Source organism: Lucilia cuprina, chromosome 6 (assembly GCF_022045245.1).
Source record: "Lucilia cuprina isolate Lc7/37 chromosome 6, ASM2204524v1, whole genome shotgun sequence".
NCBI classification, from domain to species: Eukaryota; Metazoa; Arthropoda; class Insecta; order Diptera; family Calliphoridae; genus Lucilia; species Lucilia cuprina.
Genome location: NC_060954.1, coordinates 18,415,971 through 18,438,119, shown reverse-complemented (window position 1 = coordinate 18,438,119; position 22,149 = coordinate 18,415,971). Strand labels below are relative to the sequence as shown.

The following is a 22,149-nucleotide window of genomic DNA, read 5'->3' as shown; positions in this document are numbered from 1 at the left end:
CAAATAAAATATTAAATAATTTTAACCAAATAAATAAAAGCTATCTAAGTTATCCCATAACAATCATCTATATGAATATTCGTTCGCTACGATTAAATTTTAATCCGTTTTTAGCTAGCTTGATTAATATCATAAATAATATAAACTTTATAGTTCTTGTGGAAACCAATATCAAAAATGAAGAGCAACATGTTTATAATATAAATGGTTTCAACTCGTATTTCTTTAATAGAGATGGTAGAGGTGGAGGTGTAGCCGTCTATGTAAGAGAAAACATTATTCATACAAATATAAACTTAAACACAATCTCATTTGAAACAATAAAAATCAATGTTAGAATTAAAAACAAAACATTCTCTTTATATGCAATTTATCGACCGCCAAAAAATAATGTAAACGAATTCATAATAGAACTCGATACAATAATAAACACACAAAGCAATAAGCATGATATAATTATAATTGGCGATATGAATATTAATATTTTAAATCAAAACATCACAACAACAAAATACACGGAAATGATCTCTTCAAATGGATTGGAGTGTATAATAAACGAAACAACAAGAGAAGATATAACAAAGAAAACAAACTCTTGCATTGATCACTTACATATCAGAAACAACAAAATAAACACACACACATATGCTGCTGTAGTGAGAACAAATATCTCTGATCATTATTCGCTTTGTTGTTGCATTCATGAAGGAGAAAACGTAAGAAATATAAACCAGGGTATGGAAAGCACATTTTTTCGGGGTACCAGTTTAAATAATTTTAAAGTTAATAACCATATGCAAACAATAAATTGGAATGGATTAATAAACCAAAATATGAATACCAACGAAATATTTAATACAATATATGAACATTTTAAGAATGTGTACGAAATATCTAAGTCAAACAAGAAAAGTAATAAAAAACAAAGAAAAGTGAATCCGTGGATGAACGAAGAACTAATAAATCATTGTGAAGTTAGGGATAAACTTTATTTAAAATGGCTAAATAACAAAAATAATAAAAATTACGAGTTCCAATACAAAAAATTTCGAAATTTTGTAAATAAAAAACTGAATTTTGTAAAAAATAATTATTATAAAATTAAATTTATTGAAAATAGAAATAACATTAGAGCCACTTGGCAACTAATAAATGAAATAACGGGAAAAAGAACAACCAACATTGACATTTCGCTGGTAAATAATTTCAGAGGCGAAGACCTAAAAAGCATTGCAAATAATTTTGCGAACAAATTCTACGAAAATGTTCAAACTATTTTGCATAAATGTGATATTAAAACCTGTCAAAGTCAACCAACAACAATACAAAACTCTATGTTTTTATCTCCGGCAACAGAAGAGGAGGTATTTAATATACTAAGAACACTGAATATACGAAAAGGAGCAGGAATAGATACTATTAGACCAAGAGACCTGAAAAACAATTCTCATTTACTTACACCAATAATCACAACATTCATCAATTCAAGTATTGAAAATGCAAGTATTCCAAATCTACTAAAAAGTGCTATAATTCGTCCAATTTAAAAAAGCGGCCCAAAAAATGACTGTAATAACTACAGACCTATTTCAATACTACCTGTGATAGAAAAAGTACTTGAAGAAATACTAGTTAGAAGGCTAAACAATTACTTAATAAAATTTAAAATTATAAACCCTAATCAATATGGCTTTCAGAAGGGTAAAAACATAAATAAATTGCTAGGAGACTTCTCAAATCTTATTAACATGAATTTAGGAGAAAATTTACACTCTCTCGTAATATTCATCGACTTTAGTAAGGCATTCGATACGCTTTCGCATATTAATCTTTTAAGAATTTTGGAACGAAACGGAATAAGAGGTAAAAGTTTGGAATGGTTTAAAAACTATCTGGAGCTTCGCACATATCGAGTTAAAATCTGTGACACACTAAGCAACGAAATCTATTCTGATAGTGGTGTCCCTCAAGGATCAAAACTTGGACCTATTCTTTATTTAATATATGCAAATGATATGTTAAATATACTAAAAGACTGTACTGCATTCGCATATGCTGATGATACAGCTATTATAGTTTCTAATAGAAATGTTGATATAGCATGTGGAACTATGCAAAGTCAGCTTAACGAAGTCTCAAAATGGTGCCATGATAACGGACTTGTGATTAATGTATCCAAAACCAAGCTCATGCACATTCAACCACCCCATCTCCCTAATAAAATAATAAGTATTAAGTTTCACAACTATCAATGTTTACACAACACCAATAACAACACAAACAACGTGGATACATGCACTGAAATGATAGAACAGATAAAAACCTATAAATATCTTGGAGTCTACGTAGATGACAACTTTAAATGGCTGTCGCATGTACAGTATATATCAAAGAAACTTCGTATTGCTGCCTACAGCTTATATCATTTAAGTAATTGTTCAACTTTCGAAGTACTTAAACAAGCTTATTTTTCATTAGCGGAACCATATATTAGGCATGGGATTACAGCGTGGGGAAGCGCAACATATTGTAAATCTTTGCAACAATCTCAGAACCAAATTTTAAAAATATTATTAAAAAAGAAGCAAACTAATCACCAACTCCAAATTGCTCTAGTGTATGAAAGCATTAACGTGCCTAATGAAACATATTCAAACAACATAAGAAATTACGGAGTTTACGAACATCGCAACAACTACATAAACAACTCAAATGATATTGAAATTAACAACACAAACAGCATTAACACCTCAAATATAAATATAAATACAAATAACACGCTTTTTAATACAAACAATGTTAACTTACATATCAACTATCAAACAATCAATGAAGTCAACATAAACTACGTTACCTCAAACAATAACATCATAAACAACAACAACACAAGAAGTCAAAATAATACACCTTCAAGTTCTCAAAACATAGCAACATTTCTACAAGTTCTAAATGTTAAAAGTCTTTACCACCTTACACTTATCAACGAATTTTATAATGATAGTCGGTTTTTGAAGCCACTGAATCACATGTACAACACAAGAAGACGTGCAGAAGGCAGATTCCAAGTAAATCGTCATAAAAATACCTACGGAAAAAACTCGCTAAATATCACTGTTCCTAATATATTTAATGAATTACCAATATACCTTTTAGATATTAAGAATATATTCAAAAGAAAATCATCTTTAAAACTATATTTTATGAATTCGCAATGAATAATATAAAAACTTTTTATCTTTTATACCTTAATTTTTTATCAATGTATACAATAAACTTATTTTTCAATATTATTATATCCTGCAGACAAGCTATAAGCTTCGCGGGATTAGCATAAGATTTTGAAATGTAAAGAAAACAATACTAAATAAAAATAATAAATAATAAAAAAAAAAAGAACTGAACAGAACTAGAACTGTTCTAGTTCTGATATAGAACTGAACTAGTTCTGAACTAGTTCAGAACTAAAAGTTGAACTAAAACTGAACTAGAATGAACTAGAACTGAACTAGTTCAGTTCTAGAACTGAACTAGAACTGAACTAGAACTCAACTAGACTGAATTAGTATTATTAAACCAGAACTGAATAATATCTGCGAATTAATCTTTCACGCAATATCTATTGATGTTAAAACAAATCGTAACAAAGTTAATGCATGATTTGAATAAAAGTTAATATACATATGTTTGTATATATCTACTTCTCACGAAAATATGCAATTTATTTAATAAACACCATCATCATATTAATGCAACATTGCACAATTAAGTTTTGATTGAATTACAAATACCATAATTAGTAAAAATGTTCATATTTTGTTCCACAAAAAAAGTGAAACAAAATTATCAAATAAATATTTCCACAATCCCATATTTACTTCGTATTCAATTTCAATAAAAGATTAGTTTATCAACAAACCCGCTGCAACCTGTCAGTTCAAAATGTAATTAAGTTCAAATTAATCACAAAATTAAAAATCAAAAAAAGTTAATAAAAATCCAACCTGTCTATAATTCACAAATACCAAATATTACATTTTAGTCCAGCAAATCAAAATCTAATAATAACAGCAAAAATTGTTGTTTATTTAAAACTAAAATATTTTAAACTAAAAAAAATATGTTTGTTTTTAGTAAGAATTTTAGTTCAATTTCAATTTACAGAACTGTATTAACTGTCTAAAATACAATAAATCATCTAGATGCATACTCTATCATCAAATATCGAATTATCTATAGCTCATTATCTAGCTTCCACTCGTTTAATCAGTCGCTTGCATTGGACGTGAAAACACATTTAGTTTTCCTTCAAATGAATTTTCATCATTCAATCCCTTGATAGACAAAAATATCAGTGGGGAACAATTTTTTTTGTTACTTAATAAGGCACTTATGTATATCATGTCAGTTGTTGGGAGATATGAATTAATACATTGAGAAAAATTATCAAGTGTTTTTGATATAAAAGTTTTGATATTCTTCAGTTCTAGTTCAGTTCTAGTTCAGTTCTAGTTCAGTTCTAGTTCAGTTCTAGTTCAGTTCTAGTTCAGTTCTAGTTCAGTTCTAGTTCAGTTCTAGTTCAGTTCTAGTTCAGTTCTAGTTCAGTTCTAGTTCAGTTCTAGTTCAGTTCTAGTTCAGTTCTAGTTCAGTTCTAGTTCAGTTCTAGTTCAGTTCTAGTTCAGTTCTAGTTCAGTTCTAGTTCAGTTCTAGTTCAGTTCTAGTTCAGTTCTAGTTCAGTTCTAGTTCAGTTCTAGTTCAGTTCTAGTTCAGTTCTAGTTCAGTTCTAGTTCAGTTCTAGTTCAGTTCTAGTTCAGTTCTAGTTCAGTTCTAGTTCAGTTCTAGTTCAGTTCTAGTTCAGTTCTAGTTCAGTTCTAGTTCAGTTCTAGTTCAGTTCTAGTTCAGTTCTAGTTCAGTTCTAGTTCAGTTCTAGTTCAGTTCTAGTTCAGTTCTAGTTCAGTTCTAGTTCAGTTCTAGTTCAGTTCTAGTTCAGTTCTAGTTCAGTTCTAGTTCAGTTTAGTTCTAGTTCAGTTCTAGTTCAGTTCTAGTTCAGTTCTAGTTCAGTTCTAGTTCAGTTCTAGTTCAGTTCTAGTTCAGTTCTAGTTCAGTTCTAGTTCAGTTCTAGTTCAGTTCTAGTTCAGTTCTAGTTCAGTTCTAGTTCAGTTCTAGTTCAGTTCTAGTTCAGTTCTAGTTCAGTTCTAGTTCAGTTCTAGTTCAGTTCTAGTTCAGTTCTAGTTCAGTTCTAGTTCAGTTCTAGTTCAGTTCTAGTTCAGTTCTAGTTCAGTTCTAGTTCAGTTCTAGTTCAGTTCTAGTTCAGTTCTAGTTCAGTTCTAGTTCAGTTTCTAGTTCAGTTCTAGTTCAGTTCTAGTTCAGTTCTAGTTCAGTTCTAGTTCAGTTCTAGTTCAGTTCTAGTTCAGTTCTAGTTCAGTTCTAGTTCAGTTCTAGTTCAGTTCTAGTTCAGTTCTAGTTCAGTTCTAGTTCAGTTCTAGTTCAGTTCTAGTTCAGTTCTAGTTCAGTTCTAGTTCAGTTCTAGTTCAGTTCTAGTTCTAGTTCAGTTCTAGTTCTAGTTCAGTTCTAGTTCAGTTCTAGTTTAGTTCTAGTCCAGTTCTAGTTCAGTTCTAGTTCAGTTCTAGTTCAGTTCTAGTTCAGTTCTAGTTCAGTTCTAGTTCAGTTCTAGTTCAGTTCTAGCTCTGTTCTAGTTTAGTTCTAGTTAATATCTGTATATACATATGTATGTACGTGAACTATGTGAAAAAAGTAAAATGTGTTTCGAATGGCCATCATGAAATGAATTGATTGATGATTCAGGGGGGAAGGGGTAAATATGGAAAAAACTAACAAATGATAATATGATTGATTGTGCTAGTGGTGTTTAGGGAAAAGGACAAGGGTAGAAATTAGGGCAAACAAAACAATTTTCTCTAAATATTATGTAATTTCTGTGGCAGAGTGGCTAGATGAAATTTTATATATAATTGTTTTTCAATTTCAGGCACTGATTTACTAAACGTAGCCGTACACGAATTTGGTCATTCTCTAGGCTTAGGACACTCCTCCGATCAAAAAGCTATAATGTTTCCCTGGTATCAGGGTTATCAGGTTGGCAGTGATTTACCCGATGATGATCGTACTGCCATACAAGAACTTTACGGATCTAAGGTTAAAATCTGGGGCTCTTATAAACCACAGCCCAGACCAACAACTACTACCACAACTACTACTACAACTACAACAACTATGAGACCTTTAGTTTATTATCCGCAAAATAATTATCCTAATCGTTATTATCCACAAAATAATCCCTATCCAAATAATCCACAACATTATCCTACTGATCGTAATAGACATCATCATCAACATCATCGCACCCAACATTATCCATATTACAATAATAACAATACACCCTCACGATCCTATCCGTATCCGGAGCAAAGGCCAACTACAACAACAACGACTACAACTAGAGCGACAACAACCACTACTACGACAACATGGCGACCAAGAACACAACCACCACAACGTTCACCACCGAAACCGACTAAACGTCGTATAACTCATCCCACAAAGCCGAGAAAAATGAAACCCGACAACTGTATGACCTCATACGATGCCATTTCAATGATACGTGGTGAATTGTTTATATTCAAGGGACAGGTGAGTTTTCAACTAAACTAGGACCAACAAAATATAGGTCCTTTTGCCGTTTTTATTACATTTTTTTCTTTATAGTTCCTTTGGCGCATAGGTGATAGAGGTCTATACCCTGGTTATCCTACCGAAACTAGACGTTTATGGACTCAATTACCTGAACACTTTAATAAAATTGATGCTGTCTACGAAAATCGACAACGACAAATTGTATTCTTTATAGGTGAGTAATCGTTTAAAGTTCTTTCATAATTTTTTCAAATCTTTAATATAATTATTTCTTAATACCACTTAAGGACGTAAATACTATGTATTCGATTCGGTAACCCTGATACAAGAACAACCTTTGACTTCATTAGGCTTACCCTACTCACTCGATCACATAGATGCTGCCTTTATATGGGGACACAATAATCGTACTTATCTGTTTAGTGGCACCTTGTATTGGGGTCTAGATCGTGATACGGGCCGTGTTGAATTGGATTATCCACGTGATTTGTCTATATGGTCTGGTATTGGTTACAACATTGATGCTGCCTTCCAATATACCGACCACAAAACGTACTTCTTTAAAGGCAACGGTTACTGGGAGTTCAGAGATGATCAAATGCGTGTGGCTCATCCTCGTAAAATGTCTTCGGCCTATAAATGGATGAAATGTCCGCGAAGATCTAACGATATAGATGATGAATTAACGCGAACAGCACCATTAATTTCGGAAAATGATAAACTTGATTATGGTACAAGTAAATCGCAGCAGATAACTGGGTGTATTATAATATTAATTATTTGTTCGTTGTATTCTCTACTATGGAGTTAGATTTTATGCTAAAATATTAAAATAGTTAAAAAGAAAAACAACACCTAAGCATATAGTTAAGAATAAATGATAATAGTTAGAACGAGTAAGAGTGAGAGATCAAAATGGATAAAATTTATTTACAGAAACACACACACACATAAATACCTAATACCCTACATCTATACAATTAAGACTAAAGATGATCTTATAAGATAATTTTATTAACTATATTAAAAAAAATAAATATAATATTATTAATAATAAAAAATATAGTTAAATATATGTAAACAATTTTTATAAAAATTATCAAATGTATACACAATTTTTTAGTTTATTTTTTTTTAATATATGATTTAATTTAATTTTATAACAAAATTCCAAAAATTAAAGGTTATTCACTACTTTAAAAAAATATACCCGTTACATACATACGTGTATTATATATTAGTAAAATTGTGAATAGCCTAAATATGATTAATCGGTTTGTATTTAAGTTAATTTTAAAAATATTTTAAGTAAATACAACTTTTTTACTAAAATGTAGCCAAACTAGACATTTTTCTAATGAGTCCAATCACTTCCAACAGATTTCTGTTTTTAAATTTCTTTCAAAACTATATTTGTGGATTTTCTTGCAAACAAAAAGTATTTCAAATACTGCCATATTTATTAATACCGATATTATTGAAATTTATTTATCACAACTACAAATGGCCACAATTTTTTATTTAATCAAAATTTATTTTAAAAAAATTATGATTCGCAGATCTATGTATAAAAGTTGATATTTTATAAGATCGTTTTCTAATTTAAAAGATCAGATCACATATAAAATTTCATCTTCAAATTCCAATCGTTTTTTGTCAGATATTTTCACCCATTAGATATATCCTAGACCCATACAAATATAGAGTTTTAATCCTGACAAAGCTTCATCTTCAAATTTCCATCGTTTTGGTCAGATATTTCCATAATCAAAAAAGATATCATTCCGTTAGTAACGCTTCGAATTGTTGTTCATGGACCGATAAAAATATGCAGTTCTGAGATCCTTTCGACGAATTAAACAAAAAATATGGGCTTCCTATGCGTCAATATTGAATAAACTAAAAGTTATTCTTGGGAATAATCAAAAGGTTTCAAATCGCACGATATTGGTGGCCATATCCAGGTCCATTCTTTTGAAAACAATCTCGGTCTGATCAGTGTCATTCATATTCTCAAAAACAAAAAAATTAAAACGATCACCAGTGATTGTAATGCGAGCTCTGGCTTCATTTTTTTATGAAATAAGGTGCTATGAAACCATAATTTTTCTGTATGTAATTAATCTATAGTTTATTGTGGACATGTCTTACTCCATGAGGCAATTTAGTTTAACCCGTTAAGCGCAATTAGTAAATGAACCAACACATATTTCATGTGTTGAAGGGCACCAAAATAATACCCTCGATCTTTTTTCTCACCTCACCTCCTGATAAGTATGATGTGCATATTCTTGCACCTCTCGGAAATTCGGATCACTGCAACATCTCCGCCTTTCTTTTCGCTCTCTGAACTTCGAAACGTTTTAAAAACAGCTTCGAAACGTTTAATGTTTATTTACGAAAAGGCTCGGAGCGCTACGAATTCAACGAAAATTCAATTGGAAACTTTGATTCCTAGACAATAATGTCAATGCCATGGCGAAAATGGTATGCTGGGAATGAAAACATTCATTTCATTTAAAAAATCGTCGATTAGACCTAGGCAAAAGTCATGGTTTAATCAGAAGTGCATAAATGCAATCAGATCCAGGAATGAAGCTTTTAGATTTTGGCGTAATAACAAAAACGTCCAAACTGATACGCTGCATAAAAAGCGTGTTAAGACGCCAAAAAGCTCTACACGAGCAGTACTGCTCCTTTCTGATCGATCGTTAAAAGTTTAAATGATAATGCTAGTTCTTCAATTCCGACACTTTTCAGGGACGATCAAACATGGGAAAGGGCATCAGTAACTATGCCAATTATATTCTTTCGAGCGCATGCCGTTAAATAGGTTTTAACAAATCAACAACATAAACAAGTCTCCTGGACCAGATGGCATACCGACACTGGTCTTGAAGCAGTGCTCTTCGACCGTCCAATAGAAATTTGTTCACCATTTTCTAAAGTTATGGAAAGTATGGTCAATTTCTATCTTATCAAGTATTTAGAGACCAACAATTTACTTAACGAGCGCCAGTATGGCTTTTGTAGAGATCGCTCTACGGGAGAAATACTAGCCTTCCTTACAATTCACCATTTTGGCGAAAGATAATTCAAAGACGTTTGATAGAGTGTGGCATGGTGCACTTTTATCAGAACTAATTGCATTTGATTTCGGTAATAACTTCTCTCGATTTAGAGCTTTCTCTTTGTTATAGATGGGATCTCATCAAACGAGTTCAAGATTAATTCAAGGCTCCGTTTTTTCCCCTATACCATTTCTTATTATTATAAATGACCTTCTATATCAAACTTCCAACTCTATATACTCTTTTGCGGATGACAGCAGTTATTTAGTCAATTATAGGCCAAGCCCTCTTGGGGTCATTGGGGTTATTGCCCCCAAGAGCGATGTCCGCTGGACTAAACACATTTTTTAAGTTTCAGAAGCATTCAAGTGTTTCAGTTTTTTTAAACGGTGTAAGACATAATTCACTCCATCTGATCACCTTACTATTTATACCACTTACAACCGACCGAAAATGCGTTTCGACGCGTACAGGAGAGGGCGAAGGTGACTGTAGGGTATACAACTCTATTGATTCACTGGAGTACAGTCGCAAAGTGAGTGTATTTTACTGTTCTATCGAAAAAGGATGTGTTCCTTTGAAATTAGGGAACTTGTTCCCGATACCCGCACATTCTTGCGTAACACACTTCTACCATTTGATGTAGATTGGCCAGTGTGCACAACACACTACAGGAAAAATTCATTCTTCAACCGCACGTATGTGAAATAAACTTCCTGCAGAGGTATTCCCTGCCACTTTCGATATAGGAACATTTAAATCAAATGTCCACAAACACTACTCCCTCTATCCTTCTTCCAACAATACAGCGATCTTTAAGTTTCAGAATCGATCCATAATTGACCCCAAACCTCTTTAGGATATAAGTTAATTGTCAACAATTCATATAAACATATTAGGTTAAAGTTCGACAAAAATGATTTAAAATCTTATCAAGCCAAAATATTTAATTAAAATAAATAATATCGGACATTTTATGTTTTCCCACAATATAATTTGATTTTTGCCAAAATTTAGCTTAAACTATAACCTCTAACTGCCCCATTAACACTGGATATTTTTACAATATTGTCTAATGCTTTACAATAATATATTCTTATAAATTATAATATTAAAATATATAAACAAATAACATTGTTAAATGTAATTAAATTTAGTTAAAGAATCTTTTTTGTATTAAAAATAAATCCCGCATATATTTATATATAATAAGAATGTGATATTATGTTAAAATATATTAATGACGACATCACTATTTCTTTTCTCATAAAAACAACTAAACATAATTGTCCAATTCACAATCGTTGTCGTAGCATTGTATGTCATACAATTATTTCAAATAAAATTTTTTTAATTAAAAAAAAATCAATTAAAATAAAATATGACATACTACGATACAACCATACAACACCGATTGTGAATTGAACATATATAATACTTTTATATAAATTATACAATGATTATTTTAAATATAAACATATTATTAATTAGAATAATTTAAGAAAAATTATATAAAAAACTGCACAAATATTTGCCTTATAAAAAACCAAGAATCAGAGTTTAATTCATAGTAATTGTAACTGCTAACATCAGTGATCGGCATTAAGGGAATATATAACTCATATAACCAGTTTCATAACCTCGATGTCGTTAACTGTATTATTGCAGATCACTAAACGAAATATCCCTAAATATAACTAAATATAAAAAATTATGTTTATTTGCTTTAAACAAGTTCCCACTAAGTCCCCTAAATAGTTATAAACCGATTTAATAATAACAACGTATTCGTTTAATATTAAAAAATATTGTTTATTGAAGCTTATTTCTTTCTTTCCATCTATATGATCTCATGATTGTAAAAAGGATATGCTTGTTGTTTTATATACAATATTTTATAAATCCACTCAAATCTTTAACCAATATTGCCTTAATATGTATTTACTATTTAAGAACCGATAAAAGAACAACTAAACTAAAATTTATGTAAAAAGTTACTTTAATAAAAATTAGATTCTAATAAATATATTATTGTTTTTATTTTGTTTTTCTTCCCAGCTTACAGTCTTAAAAAATTGAACCGAATAGGACAGGTTGTTCTACTACCAGCTCTACATGTTTTATACGTCCGTCCAGATAGTTATGATAATGCAACTAGATAAATACTGAGGAAATTGCTTTCGATTGGACGATCGGATAAAGAAATTGACTAAAATTGACAATAACATTTCTGAAGTAAAACAAGTTAGAGTGCTATATTCGGCTGTGCCGAATCTTATATACACTCCACCAGAAACTTCTATTTTATTACTTTTCTAGTTGATCAAATATTTGTAGAAATCAGTTTTCTCATGTCTTTAAAGCGCTTTTAGGGGCTGGACCTAGGAGAAATAGAATTTTTGTATACAAAACTAATATTTTTGCCAAATTATGTATCAATAGCTTTATTTGGTAATAAGTAATGTGCGTTTAAGACATTTTCGTAAAACGATCAATGATCAATTATGGACCGATCGGAAAAAAATTTCACAATATTATTTCTCTGTATATGAGCAACACTTGTGCCAAACTTTATATGGATATCTTAATTTAGTAATGAGTTATGTGCGTTTAAGTTATTTTCGGGAGGGGGCCTTGCTTAATTGATTTTCAATACCAGACTGCTTAGGACAACAATGAATATTTTGAGTGAATTTTGTAGAGTTCCATTGATTTGTTTTAACGTTAGCGTGTTTTATACAGACAGACGGACAGACGCACATATCTATATCGACTCAGAATTTCATAAGGATCAAGAATATATATACTTTATTAGGTGAATGTTAGATGAATATTTCTTAGTGTTACAAACGGAATGTCAAACTGATATATACCCTCTATAACCACTGCTGGTGGTTGAGGGTATAAAAGTGGCATATCAACAATTAGAGTCTTCAAATTTTGGACGGAATGGCTATAGTAGGCGTGGCACCTTCCATATGAAGAAAATATTAAAGAAGTATATCTGAGAAAATATAACAGATATAGTCCTCAAATTTTGCCTTAACCATTTTTGTGACAATATGATTATTTAAGGAAAAAGGGGACGGACTAGAAGAAAGGGGCGTGGTACCTCCCATATGAATTAAATACAAAATTCGCTTATCTGGGAAACTATAAGAGCTAACTTCATAAAATTTTGCACAAAGAAAATAAATAGAAAATTTCGTATATCTGAAAAACTATTAGAGCTAAAATCCTCAAATTTTGCAATAACAACTTTGACATCCATGTCAAGATTTGGGTAATAAATTGGAGTTGTCGTTTGACTAGGAAACTAAAAGACCTAAAATCTTCAAATTTTGCACGAAGAAATTTAACATTTATTTCAAGATTTTGGGGGAATGGGCGGACTTTCATTAGGGTTAGTTGGAACCTCCCATATGAATTAAATAAAAATATCGTACGTCTGGGAAACTATTAGAGCAAAAATCCTTTGACATTAATGTCAAATTTGGGTAATAAATTGACGAACTAGCAAATTGGAACCTCCTATATGAATTAAATATAAAAATTCGTATATCTGAGAAACTATTAGAGCTAGAAAATTCAAATTTTATATAAAAAACTGTGACGTTCATGCGAACATTTAGAGAAAAATGGGCGGACTTTCAATGGGACCTTGCCATCTCCAATATGAATTAAATACAAAATTTCATATATCAAATTATTATTCAAATTTTTCATCATCAACATTTGGATAAATTGTCGAACTTGCAATAATTTGCGTGGCATCCCCAAAATGTATAAAAATTTATATCTAAAAACTATTTAGCTAGTAGCTACTAAAAAATACCATGTAAAACTCAATGGAAAGTGGTGGGAAATCCAAAAAGTAGTCAAGACCATATATAATCTTGGGACTATAGTTCAATGGAAAATTGGCTTTCTCCAAAATGGCCAATAAAATCGCTGCCGGTAAACTGTATAGGATCTAAGGAGTGTCGCGCCAAAAACTCCTTGGAAAATGGTAAGGATTGGAGAAATCCTTCTGTGCACTCGATATCAAAAAAAAAATCTACAAGTTTAAAATTGTAAATGGTGAGGGTCGACTTTTTATGTATACATTTCCAAAAATCGACTTTTAATACATACAGTACTGAAAACCAACATTTCATCCCAACAGTGTCGAAAGTAGAAAAGTTGAATTTTTGTTTTTACTATAGTTTCTCAATATGAGTATTGTCTTTAGCCCATGTCTAAATATGAAAAATGTTTATTACAACATTTAACAAAACATTGACAAAACAACAAAAAATATAATGTCAAAATCAAAAACGTAGTGCTCGTCCGAAACTTTCCAAACCTGAATTTCGTTTATAAAGTTATATCTAATACTTCTTCTCGATTCTATTGAATAATGCAGCTTTATTACCTATGTTTGATGTGATCAAGTCTTTAGTATTAAGGAAATCCATGAAGGCTTGTCCTCTGCGATTGGTGTTTGTACTACCACAAACTACATGGTGGGAGTTAGCATCACAACTTTCTTCAATTTTCTTATTTTTCCTTTGTGCCTCTTCGACAAGTTTCATCAGCTCCGACGTTGGTGGAAGTTGCGGAGAATCGAAAGACAGGTTAACAGCATTGTTGCATCCGATGTGGATAATCCTGTTGAGAGGAGAAAACTTAAGTTATTGTGACATAAGATACATGTTCTCGGTCAAGACCCTTTTTCTGCTTTAATTCAGAAACCTTGTTGCGATTGGTCCAAGGTTACTGGATTAAAGCAATATATGTATATCTTACCTGTGTTAATTTTAGCCATCAGAGCGTTGGATAACCTCAGTCATTGTCATCCATTTAAATTATCTTCTAGCGAGTTAGTGATCACCTCCCCGCTCGTTGGATTTGACTCCTCCGGGTAACCTGAAGTAGTTATTGATGCAATGGGTACCATTGATGGCACTGCGGTGTCCTTATCAGGTTTAGGAAGAGCAGACGTTTTAATCGACACTTTCCCAATTTTGGACAGCACGTCTTTTGGCTAGTGAATGATTTACTCCTCACTTTTAGTATTTGACATCCAATATTACCTATATTTGCTAATGATGCTTTGGGTATCACCTTAGGTCCGGTTTTGACAGCCCTTTCAATAGGCGCCTCGCCAATTATGGAAAGGGCAGCAACACCTTCTTTTGACGAGTTAGTGGTACCTTCCTCGCTTTTAGAATTTGACTCTTTAACGTTATGAGTAGTTGTTACTGATGCTGTGGTTTTAGGTATTTTCAAGGAAAAGGGATACTTTCCACCAAGTTCTTTATGGTGCTAACACATTGATGAGAGTGAAGCCAGGGAGCTCTTTTTCTTCTTAGGTTTATTCTCAGTCGTCTACTCTTCGGGATCCTCTTTGTCTCAGATCTTGCGAGAAAGTCCGTTGGATTGACTAACTATGATTTCCTGAAGCATCTTTTTCAATTTCATCTGTGCTCCAGATAGTCTTTTCTTAGTAATAGGTAGTTTAGCTATGCTATCATGTTTTACCATTTGCTCTACTTCATCCTTTTTGGGATTTACTATAATGGTGTTGTTATTATCATTTGAGGATTCAGAATCGAAATCCTCAAATGATTTATTGTTGAGGTTCTTGTTGTACTTGCAGAAATCCATTAAATCTATATCATAAGCGAGACCTTGATCATCTAATTGTAATTGAGTTTTGTTTGATATTTAAAGTTGTTGAGGTTCTCGAGGATGTTGGGGTTGTTGAAGTTTTTGTTAATGTTGTTGAGGTTATTGATGTCGCTGTTGTTGATGTTGTTTTTTATATATTCTGCGACCATTTTTTTAAAATAAATTTTGTTTCAAAATCTAGATGATAAGCGAGTACTTTATCATCTTGTTGTTGTTTTTGATATATTCTGCGACCATTTCTAAAAATAAATTTTGTTTTCCTCTTCGGCACGCGCCCTCGTGCTCCAACCTTATTTTAAGGGTAACTGGAATTGTTGCACTTCTCTAAAAAAATAAAAACAAATAATAATTATTTTTTTAACATAATGTTCAAAATTTTTTAAAATTTTACAGAGCAAATGTTAAATCTAAAATTTATTTTTTTATCAGCGGGATTTATTTTTATTAAATAAACAAATTTATCATTAATTTATCACTAATAATTTGGTTTTACTATTATACAATTTCTTATATAATATAAATATATCACAATGATAGAAAAAAACTTTAATTTTTTTTTTTTTTTTTTGCTCCTGTAAACTAGAAATAAATTAATAAAATTTATTATCTTACCATTTATGCTATAAAATTGTTACGAGACGTTGTGCTCCAACGCAATATTAAATATGAAATGAATTTAATATTCATATACACAATATAAGAAAGCGGTAAATATAATTTCATTTATACGTATGTATTTTCTACGTTCGTACATGTAACTTAAATGTAAATTAAATGTTTATATAGGCATCTAAAGGTTTGATATAATTATTATGTTTTGTTAAATGTTTTTGTAGACACTCCTTAGATCCTACACAGTTTATCAGCAATGATTTTACTGACCATTTTCGATAAATCCAATTGCAAGTATCTACTCCAAGGAGTTTTTGGAGCGATACTGCATAGATCCTATATAGTTTATCAGCAACGGTTTTTCTGACCATTTTAGAGGAATAAGATTTTCAAAATAGTTCCAAGATTATATATAGTCTTAATTCTTTTTTGTGTTTCCACCTCTTTTCATTGAGTTTATCATGGTATTTTTTATTAGCTTTGTAAATTTGTCCCCTGTGTTTTTGCCACTCAATTCCCAAAAACTCGAATTTTTATACTTACACCACTTTAGTAGGGAGGGTATATTGGGTTTGTGCTGCTGTTTGTAATATACAAAAATATTCGTCCTATACCCACCTCAAAGTATACCAATCGGCTTAGAATCATTTTCGGAGTCGATTAATCTATGTCCGTCCGTCCGTCTGGCTGGCTGTCCATGTAAACCTTGTGCGCAAGGTACAGGCCGCAATTTTCAAGATAATTGGATGAAAGCACACACGCTTCATTTGGCCCAAGGACGAAGCCTATTGAAAATGGTTAAAATCGGTCCATTATTTTGACTAGCCTCCATACAACCGTACCCCCCAAATAGGGCCTTTTGGCTTATAATTAATTTAAATGATCTATTATGTCAGCAAAAGTCGACTATAGACTAGACTATAGTCTAGTCTATAGTCTAGTCTAGTCTATAGTCTAGTCTGTAGTCTAGTCCAGTCTATAGTCTAGTCTATAGTCTAGTCTATAGTCTAGTCTATAGTCTAGTCTATAGTCTAGTCTATAGTCTAGTCTATAGTCTAGTCTATAGTCTAGTCTATAGTCTAGTCTATAGTCTAGTCTATAGTCTAGTCTATAGTCTAGTCTATAGTCTAGTCTATAGTCTAGTCTATAGTCTAGTCTATAGTCTAGTCTATAGTCTAGTCTATAGTCTAGTCTAAAGTCTTGTCTATAGTTTTGTGTATAGTATGTAGTCTAGGTTGTAGGATTGTCTATAGTCTAGTATATAGTATAGTCTATAGTCTGGTATATAGTCTAGTGTGAAGGCTAGTTTATAGTATTGTCGCTAGTTAGACTATATACTAGACTAGTAGGTAGTCTAGTATATAGTCTAGTCTATAGTCTAGTATATAGTATATAATATAGTATATAGTTTGGTCTATAATCTAATCTACAGTCTACTCTGTAGTAATGTCTGTAGTCTAATTTTGGTTTATGGTATAGTCTTTATTCTAGTATTTAGAGTAGAATATAGTCTAGTTGATAGTCTTATTATAATTTACAATCTAGTTTATATTCTATTTTTGTCAAAAGTCTCGGAAGTTTTGTCAAAGAGTTCACAGTGTGATCCAAACAACTGCGATTTAGATTGCAACATAATTATCACGTTTGTCAATGTTCAAAAGATAGTTTTACCAGGATTGTATGTAGTCATGTACATATATTGTTCATTTAGTCCAATATACTTAGTATTGACATACATATTTCTACCTATTATTGTGTAAAAACTTTTTGTTTCACTCATACATTTATTTATCATAAATAACGTCCAATTTACATTAAATATTAAATTTCACACATTAACAACAATTAATTACATACATTTGTTAAATAATACTGTTTAAGTTCAAAAAAAGTACTATTTAAAATTAATCTCTAAAGAAAAAATCGTATTTTTGTGCCAAACGTATGACATCAGCCGTACGTCGGGTTACCGTTTGATTACCGTTCTTCGATAAAACCTCCATATTCACATCGTTGAAATTATCCGGCATTATGCTATCATCTGCCAAAATAATGCGTATCATAAAGAGTACAAGACAAATGGCTACCGGAGCATATTTGTGAATTTCTGATAAGAAACTTAAATAAAATAGAAAAAGTTATTTTTATATAAAAAACAAAATTATTACAAAAAAATGTTTACCTTTCAAAAGAATATGGCTTCGTAGAGATACCCACGGAATTTAAACATTTAATTAATGAATTATAATACAGTAAGAAAAGCTCGTTAGTATAATGTTCCAAAACTTCAATTTCCAGACTTGAAAACATAAAGAATATAACATCGTAAACTAGACTCTCATATTCGGCCATCTGGAAATCTATGATTTTGACTTGACATGGTAAATTGTTCTCATCTAAGAAAAAAATAATTGTTTAAACAGATATATACTTCAGTTAAAATATACGGTCCTGTCACTGAATTCCACTCTGATCGAAACTATTTTTTTAAAAAGTAGAAAAAGTACCTATTTTTTTTAGAAGAAGCACGATCGAAACGAAATTCTGTGATGGGGTCCCATAATTTACCATATTTAATCATTAAATTATTAATCCACATATCAAAATGTACTATAGTTGTATACAAATCATCTTCCTTATCGGGTGAACTCATTAAATTATTATATTCATTTATCAATTCTCTAACTCTTTGTAAAATAATTTCATCATTTCCGGTGGCCGCTACCACATCATCCAATAGCTCTTGTTCAAATTGCAATTTTGCCTCTTCACTCATCCCGTTATTAACATCGAATCTACGAAAATTCGGTCTTATATTCTTATTGAAATCTTCGGGCTTTTTCATACGCAATGCTATGGCTAAGGCATGGAATTGTGCTACTTGTGGTAAAATAACTCTAGCATGTTGCAAATCGAACATTTTATGACGATTTCCTGCCCGAAATCCTAATGTTTGTAGATTTTCTTGTACCAATACCGCATTTGTATCCACTTTTGTCGCTTTCGGATCCAATGATATTCTGGAACCGTAATATTTTGATAAACCATCATACAGCATTGATTCATGTATACCCGCTTCTATTTGTAATTCCTTTAGAGCTGGACTTAGATAAGTATAAACCGCATTTTCTGTTAAACAGGTGCGTTCTGGTTGAAACATTTGCCACAACAGTTCGTTAGTTATCGGTGGTAGTTTCGCAATTAAGGGTAATTCTTTGATAGTTCCACATTTAGTTTGTATTTTAGCATTAATGGCCAGTAATACACTGCCATAATTGTCGCCAGGTTTTGTAAGATAACGACTATTATATGTCAGCAATTTTCCGCCGTCTAAATGAGGCTCGATCACTTTATCGAGTTCAATAATCTGGGGTACATCAGTCATTATCTAAAAAAAGACGGTGAAATAATATAACGACATTTCTAGTTAAGCTCTAATTTACATATAAGTTAAATCTAAACTGGGGGTTTTCGGTAGGTACATAGCTCTTAAACCAATCCTTGATTAATATCCACATTCATTTTGTTTATAATTGTATTACATAGTCATGATTTTCATATCCATGTTTTTAAGCAAGTTATTTATCTTAAATTGAACTTCTGAACAAGATTTTTTAAAAAAGATTAGATTATATAATGAATCGATGCTCACAAAATTTGTTAGATAATAGAAATGAGCGGAGATCAGAAGTATTATAGTGAAAACTACACCCAGAAGATCTGTGCGAAATGTGAATTTTTAAATACAAAAAACTGTCTTTTTTCTAAATGAACATTCAGAATGGACGTTCAGAATAACTAAGTTGACCAATAAGCCCCTTTGGAATTGAGTAAGTATTCTAGTGTGACTATGTGATATATGTCTTGTAGAGTCATTAGGGTTCCAGAACCTAATGTCCCGTCATATTTCTTAGAGACGTACGACATTTTTTAAGCTGGTTTGACGAGAGGTAAACGCCGACCAGGAATTTAAAAGCCGGATTTTCTCCTTTTTCATTATTAAGCCAAAAGGATATTTTAGTTCCAAATTATAGTTCAGTTCTAGTTAGTTTCTAGTTTAATTCTAGTTTTGTTCTAGTTCAGTTCTAGTTCAGTTCTAGTTCAGTTCTAGTTCAGTTCTAGTTCAGTTCTAGTTCAGTTCTAGTTCAGTTCTAGTTCTAGTTCAGTTCTAGTTCAGTTCTAGTTCAGTTCTAGTTCAGTTCTAGTTCAGTTCTAGTTCAGTTCTAGTTCAGTTCTAGTTCAGTTCTAGTTCAGTTCTAGTTCTAGTTCAGTTCTAGTTTCATTTCTAGTTCAGTTCTAGTTCAGTTCTAGTTCAGTTCTAGTTCAGTTCTAGTTCAGTTCTAGTTCAGTTCTAGTTCAGTTCTAGTTCAGTTCTAGTTCAGTTCTAGTTCAGTTCTAGTTCAGTTCTAGTTCAGTTCTAGTTCAGTTCTAGTTCAGTTCTAGTTCAGTTCTAGTTCAGTTCTAGTTCAGTTCTAGTTCAGTTCTAGTTCAGTTCTAGTTCAGTTCTAGTCAGTTCTATTTCAGTTTTATTTCAGTTCTAGTTCTGTTCTAGCTCAGTTCTAGTTCAGTTCTAGTTCAGTTCTAGTTCAGTTCTAGTTCAGTTCTAGTTCAGTTCTAGTTCAGTTCTAGTTCAGTTCTAGTTCAGTTCTAGTTCAGTTCTAGTTCAGTTCTAGTTCAGTTCTAGTTCAGTTCTAGTTCAGTTCTAGTTCAGTTCTAGTTCAGTTCTAGTTCAGTTCTAGTTCAGTTCTAGTTCAGTTCTAGTTCAGTTCTTGTTCAGTTCTAGTTCAGTTCTAGTTCAGTTCTAGTTCAGTTCTAGCTCAGTTCTAGTTCAGTTCTAGCTCAGTTCTAGTTTGGTTCTAGTTCAGTTCTGGTTCAGTTCTAGTTCAGTTCTAGTTCAGTTCTAGATCAATTCTAGTTCAGTTCTAGTTCAGGTCTAGTTCCGTTCTAGTTTAGTTTTAGTTCTAGTTCAGTTTTAGTTCTAGTTCAGTTCTAGTTTAGTTCTGGTTCAGTTCTTGTTCTGCTCTAGTTTAGTTCCAGTTCAGTTCTAGTTCAGTTCTAGTTCAGTTCTAGTTCAGTTCTAGTTCAGTTCTAGTTCAGTTCAAGTTCAGTTCAAGTTCAGTTCTAGTTCAGTTCTAGTTCAGTTCTAGTTCAGTTCTAGTTCAGTTCTAGTTCAGTTCTAGTTCAGTTCTAGTTCAGTTCTAGTTCAGTTCTAGTTCAGTTCTAGTTCAGTTCTAGTTCAGTTCTAGTTCAGTTCTAGTTCAGTTCTAGTTCAGTTCTAGTTCAGTTCTAGTTCAGTTCTAGTTCAGTTCTAGTTCAGTTCTAGTTCAGTTCTAGTTCAGTTCTAGTTCAGTTCTAGTTCAGTTCTAGTTCAGTTCTAGTTCATTTCTAGTTCAATTCTGAATCAATAGTAGTTCAGCAGTTACTCCTACGCTTAGTGGTAACTTAGTGACAGTTTAAATTAGCCACATTATATTTTCATACAGAAATTATGTTAATAAAAGGTGTATAAAAGGTTTGAAAGAAAAAATTGGAAACAAATAAAATATGTGCAACTTCCTGTTCCTACCAGCTAAAGGAACTTAATAACTGTTAGAAAATGTATTTATTCAGAATATTAACAAAAAACAAAACTCGTTATTTTAAACCGTTTTAATACTATTATTTTTAATTTTTAATTTCTTTGTTACACAATTTACAATATTTTTAATCAAATTCACAGTTATTTAGAACAAAATTTTACATTTCACTTTAGTTTCATAAAACCAACAAATCTTTAAATAACTTCAACTAAATAAAATTAATATATGATTATTAACACAATTATCGCAAAATATTTTTTAAAAATCAAAGTTAATTTATCGCTACGATCGAGCACGTACCAGCACTTTAGATTTTTCGTTCACTGAAAACACCCGTTCCAAAAGGCACAAAACAAACTAATAAATTCAAAATCAAAATGATTTCCTATCAGCGCTAAACTGGAAAATAATTTAAATATTTTGAAAAAATATAATTTTTACTCAGAGTCGGTGAAAGAACTAGAACAAAGAAACAATTGAGAGGAGCAGCGAGACTAAAGGCTAAATAGTAATATTAATTCTAAATTGTTAAGTATTCTATACAAAAATTATAAACAAATTTA

General features: G+C 31.5%; 2 protein-coding genes and 1 long non-coding RNA gene across 3 annotated transcripts in view; 1 reads left to right on the top strand and 2 right to left on the bottom strand.

The window, feature by feature from the left end:
• The window catches only part of LOC111679737 (matrix metalloproteinase-2), a 431,040-nt gene extending 419,292 nt beyond the window's left edge, over positions 1-11,748 (top strand). Inside the window, exons 7-9 of the mRNA XM_046954999.1 lie at positions 5,987-6,648; positions 6,724-6,865; positions 6,939-11,748. Of these exons, the coding sequence (XP_046810955.1) occupies positions 5,987-6,648; positions 6,724-6,865; positions 6,939-7,462 (1,328 nt within the window). The 3' untranslated portion in view covers positions 7,463-11,748. The remainder of the gene's footprint in view (positions 1-5,986; positions 6,649-6,723; positions 6,866-6,938) is intronic.
• A 566-nt stretch (positions 11,749-12,314) lies between these two features.
• On the bottom strand, positions 12,315-16,055 carry LOC124420809. The gene is made up of 3 exons (XR_006941386.1): positions 16,008-16,055; positions 14,511-15,719; positions 12,315-14,372 (listed from the first exon to the last, which is right to left on the bottom strand). It is a non-coding gene; the product is annotated as an uncharacterized LOC124420809 (long non-coding RNA).
• Positions 16,056-17,814: 1,759 nt separating this feature from the next.
• On the bottom strand, positions 17,815-22,016 carry LOC111679738. Its single transcript, XM_023441332.2, has 4 exons — positions 21,887-22,016; positions 18,576-19,395; positions 18,190-18,403; positions 17,815-18,125 (listed from the first exon to the last, which is right to left on the bottom strand). Exons 2-4 carry the CDS (start codon positions 19,390-19,392, stop codon positions 17,912-17,914), a joined length of 1,245 nt encoding a protein of 414 aa, XP_023297100.2. The 5' UTR covers positions 19,393-19,395; positions 21,887-22,016; the 3' UTR covers positions 17,815-17,911.
• Between the last annotated feature and the right edge of the window lie 133 nt (positions 22,017-22,149).

Bases quoted from the DNA above. Each gene is read 5' to 3' on its own strand.
- LOC111679738 (XM_023441332.2), bottom strand. From the start codon at position 19,392: ATGACTGATGTACCCCAGATTATTGAACTCGATAAAGTGATCGAGCCT. The intron at 18,404-18,575 runs GTAAATTATGGG...TTTTTTTCTTAG, and splicing joins TAATTTAATGATTAAATATG to ATGAGAACAATTTACCATGT. The intron at 18,126-18,189 runs GTAAACATTTTT...ATTTTATTTAAG, and splicing joins AAGCCATATTCTTTTGAAAG to TTTCTTATCAGAAATTCACA.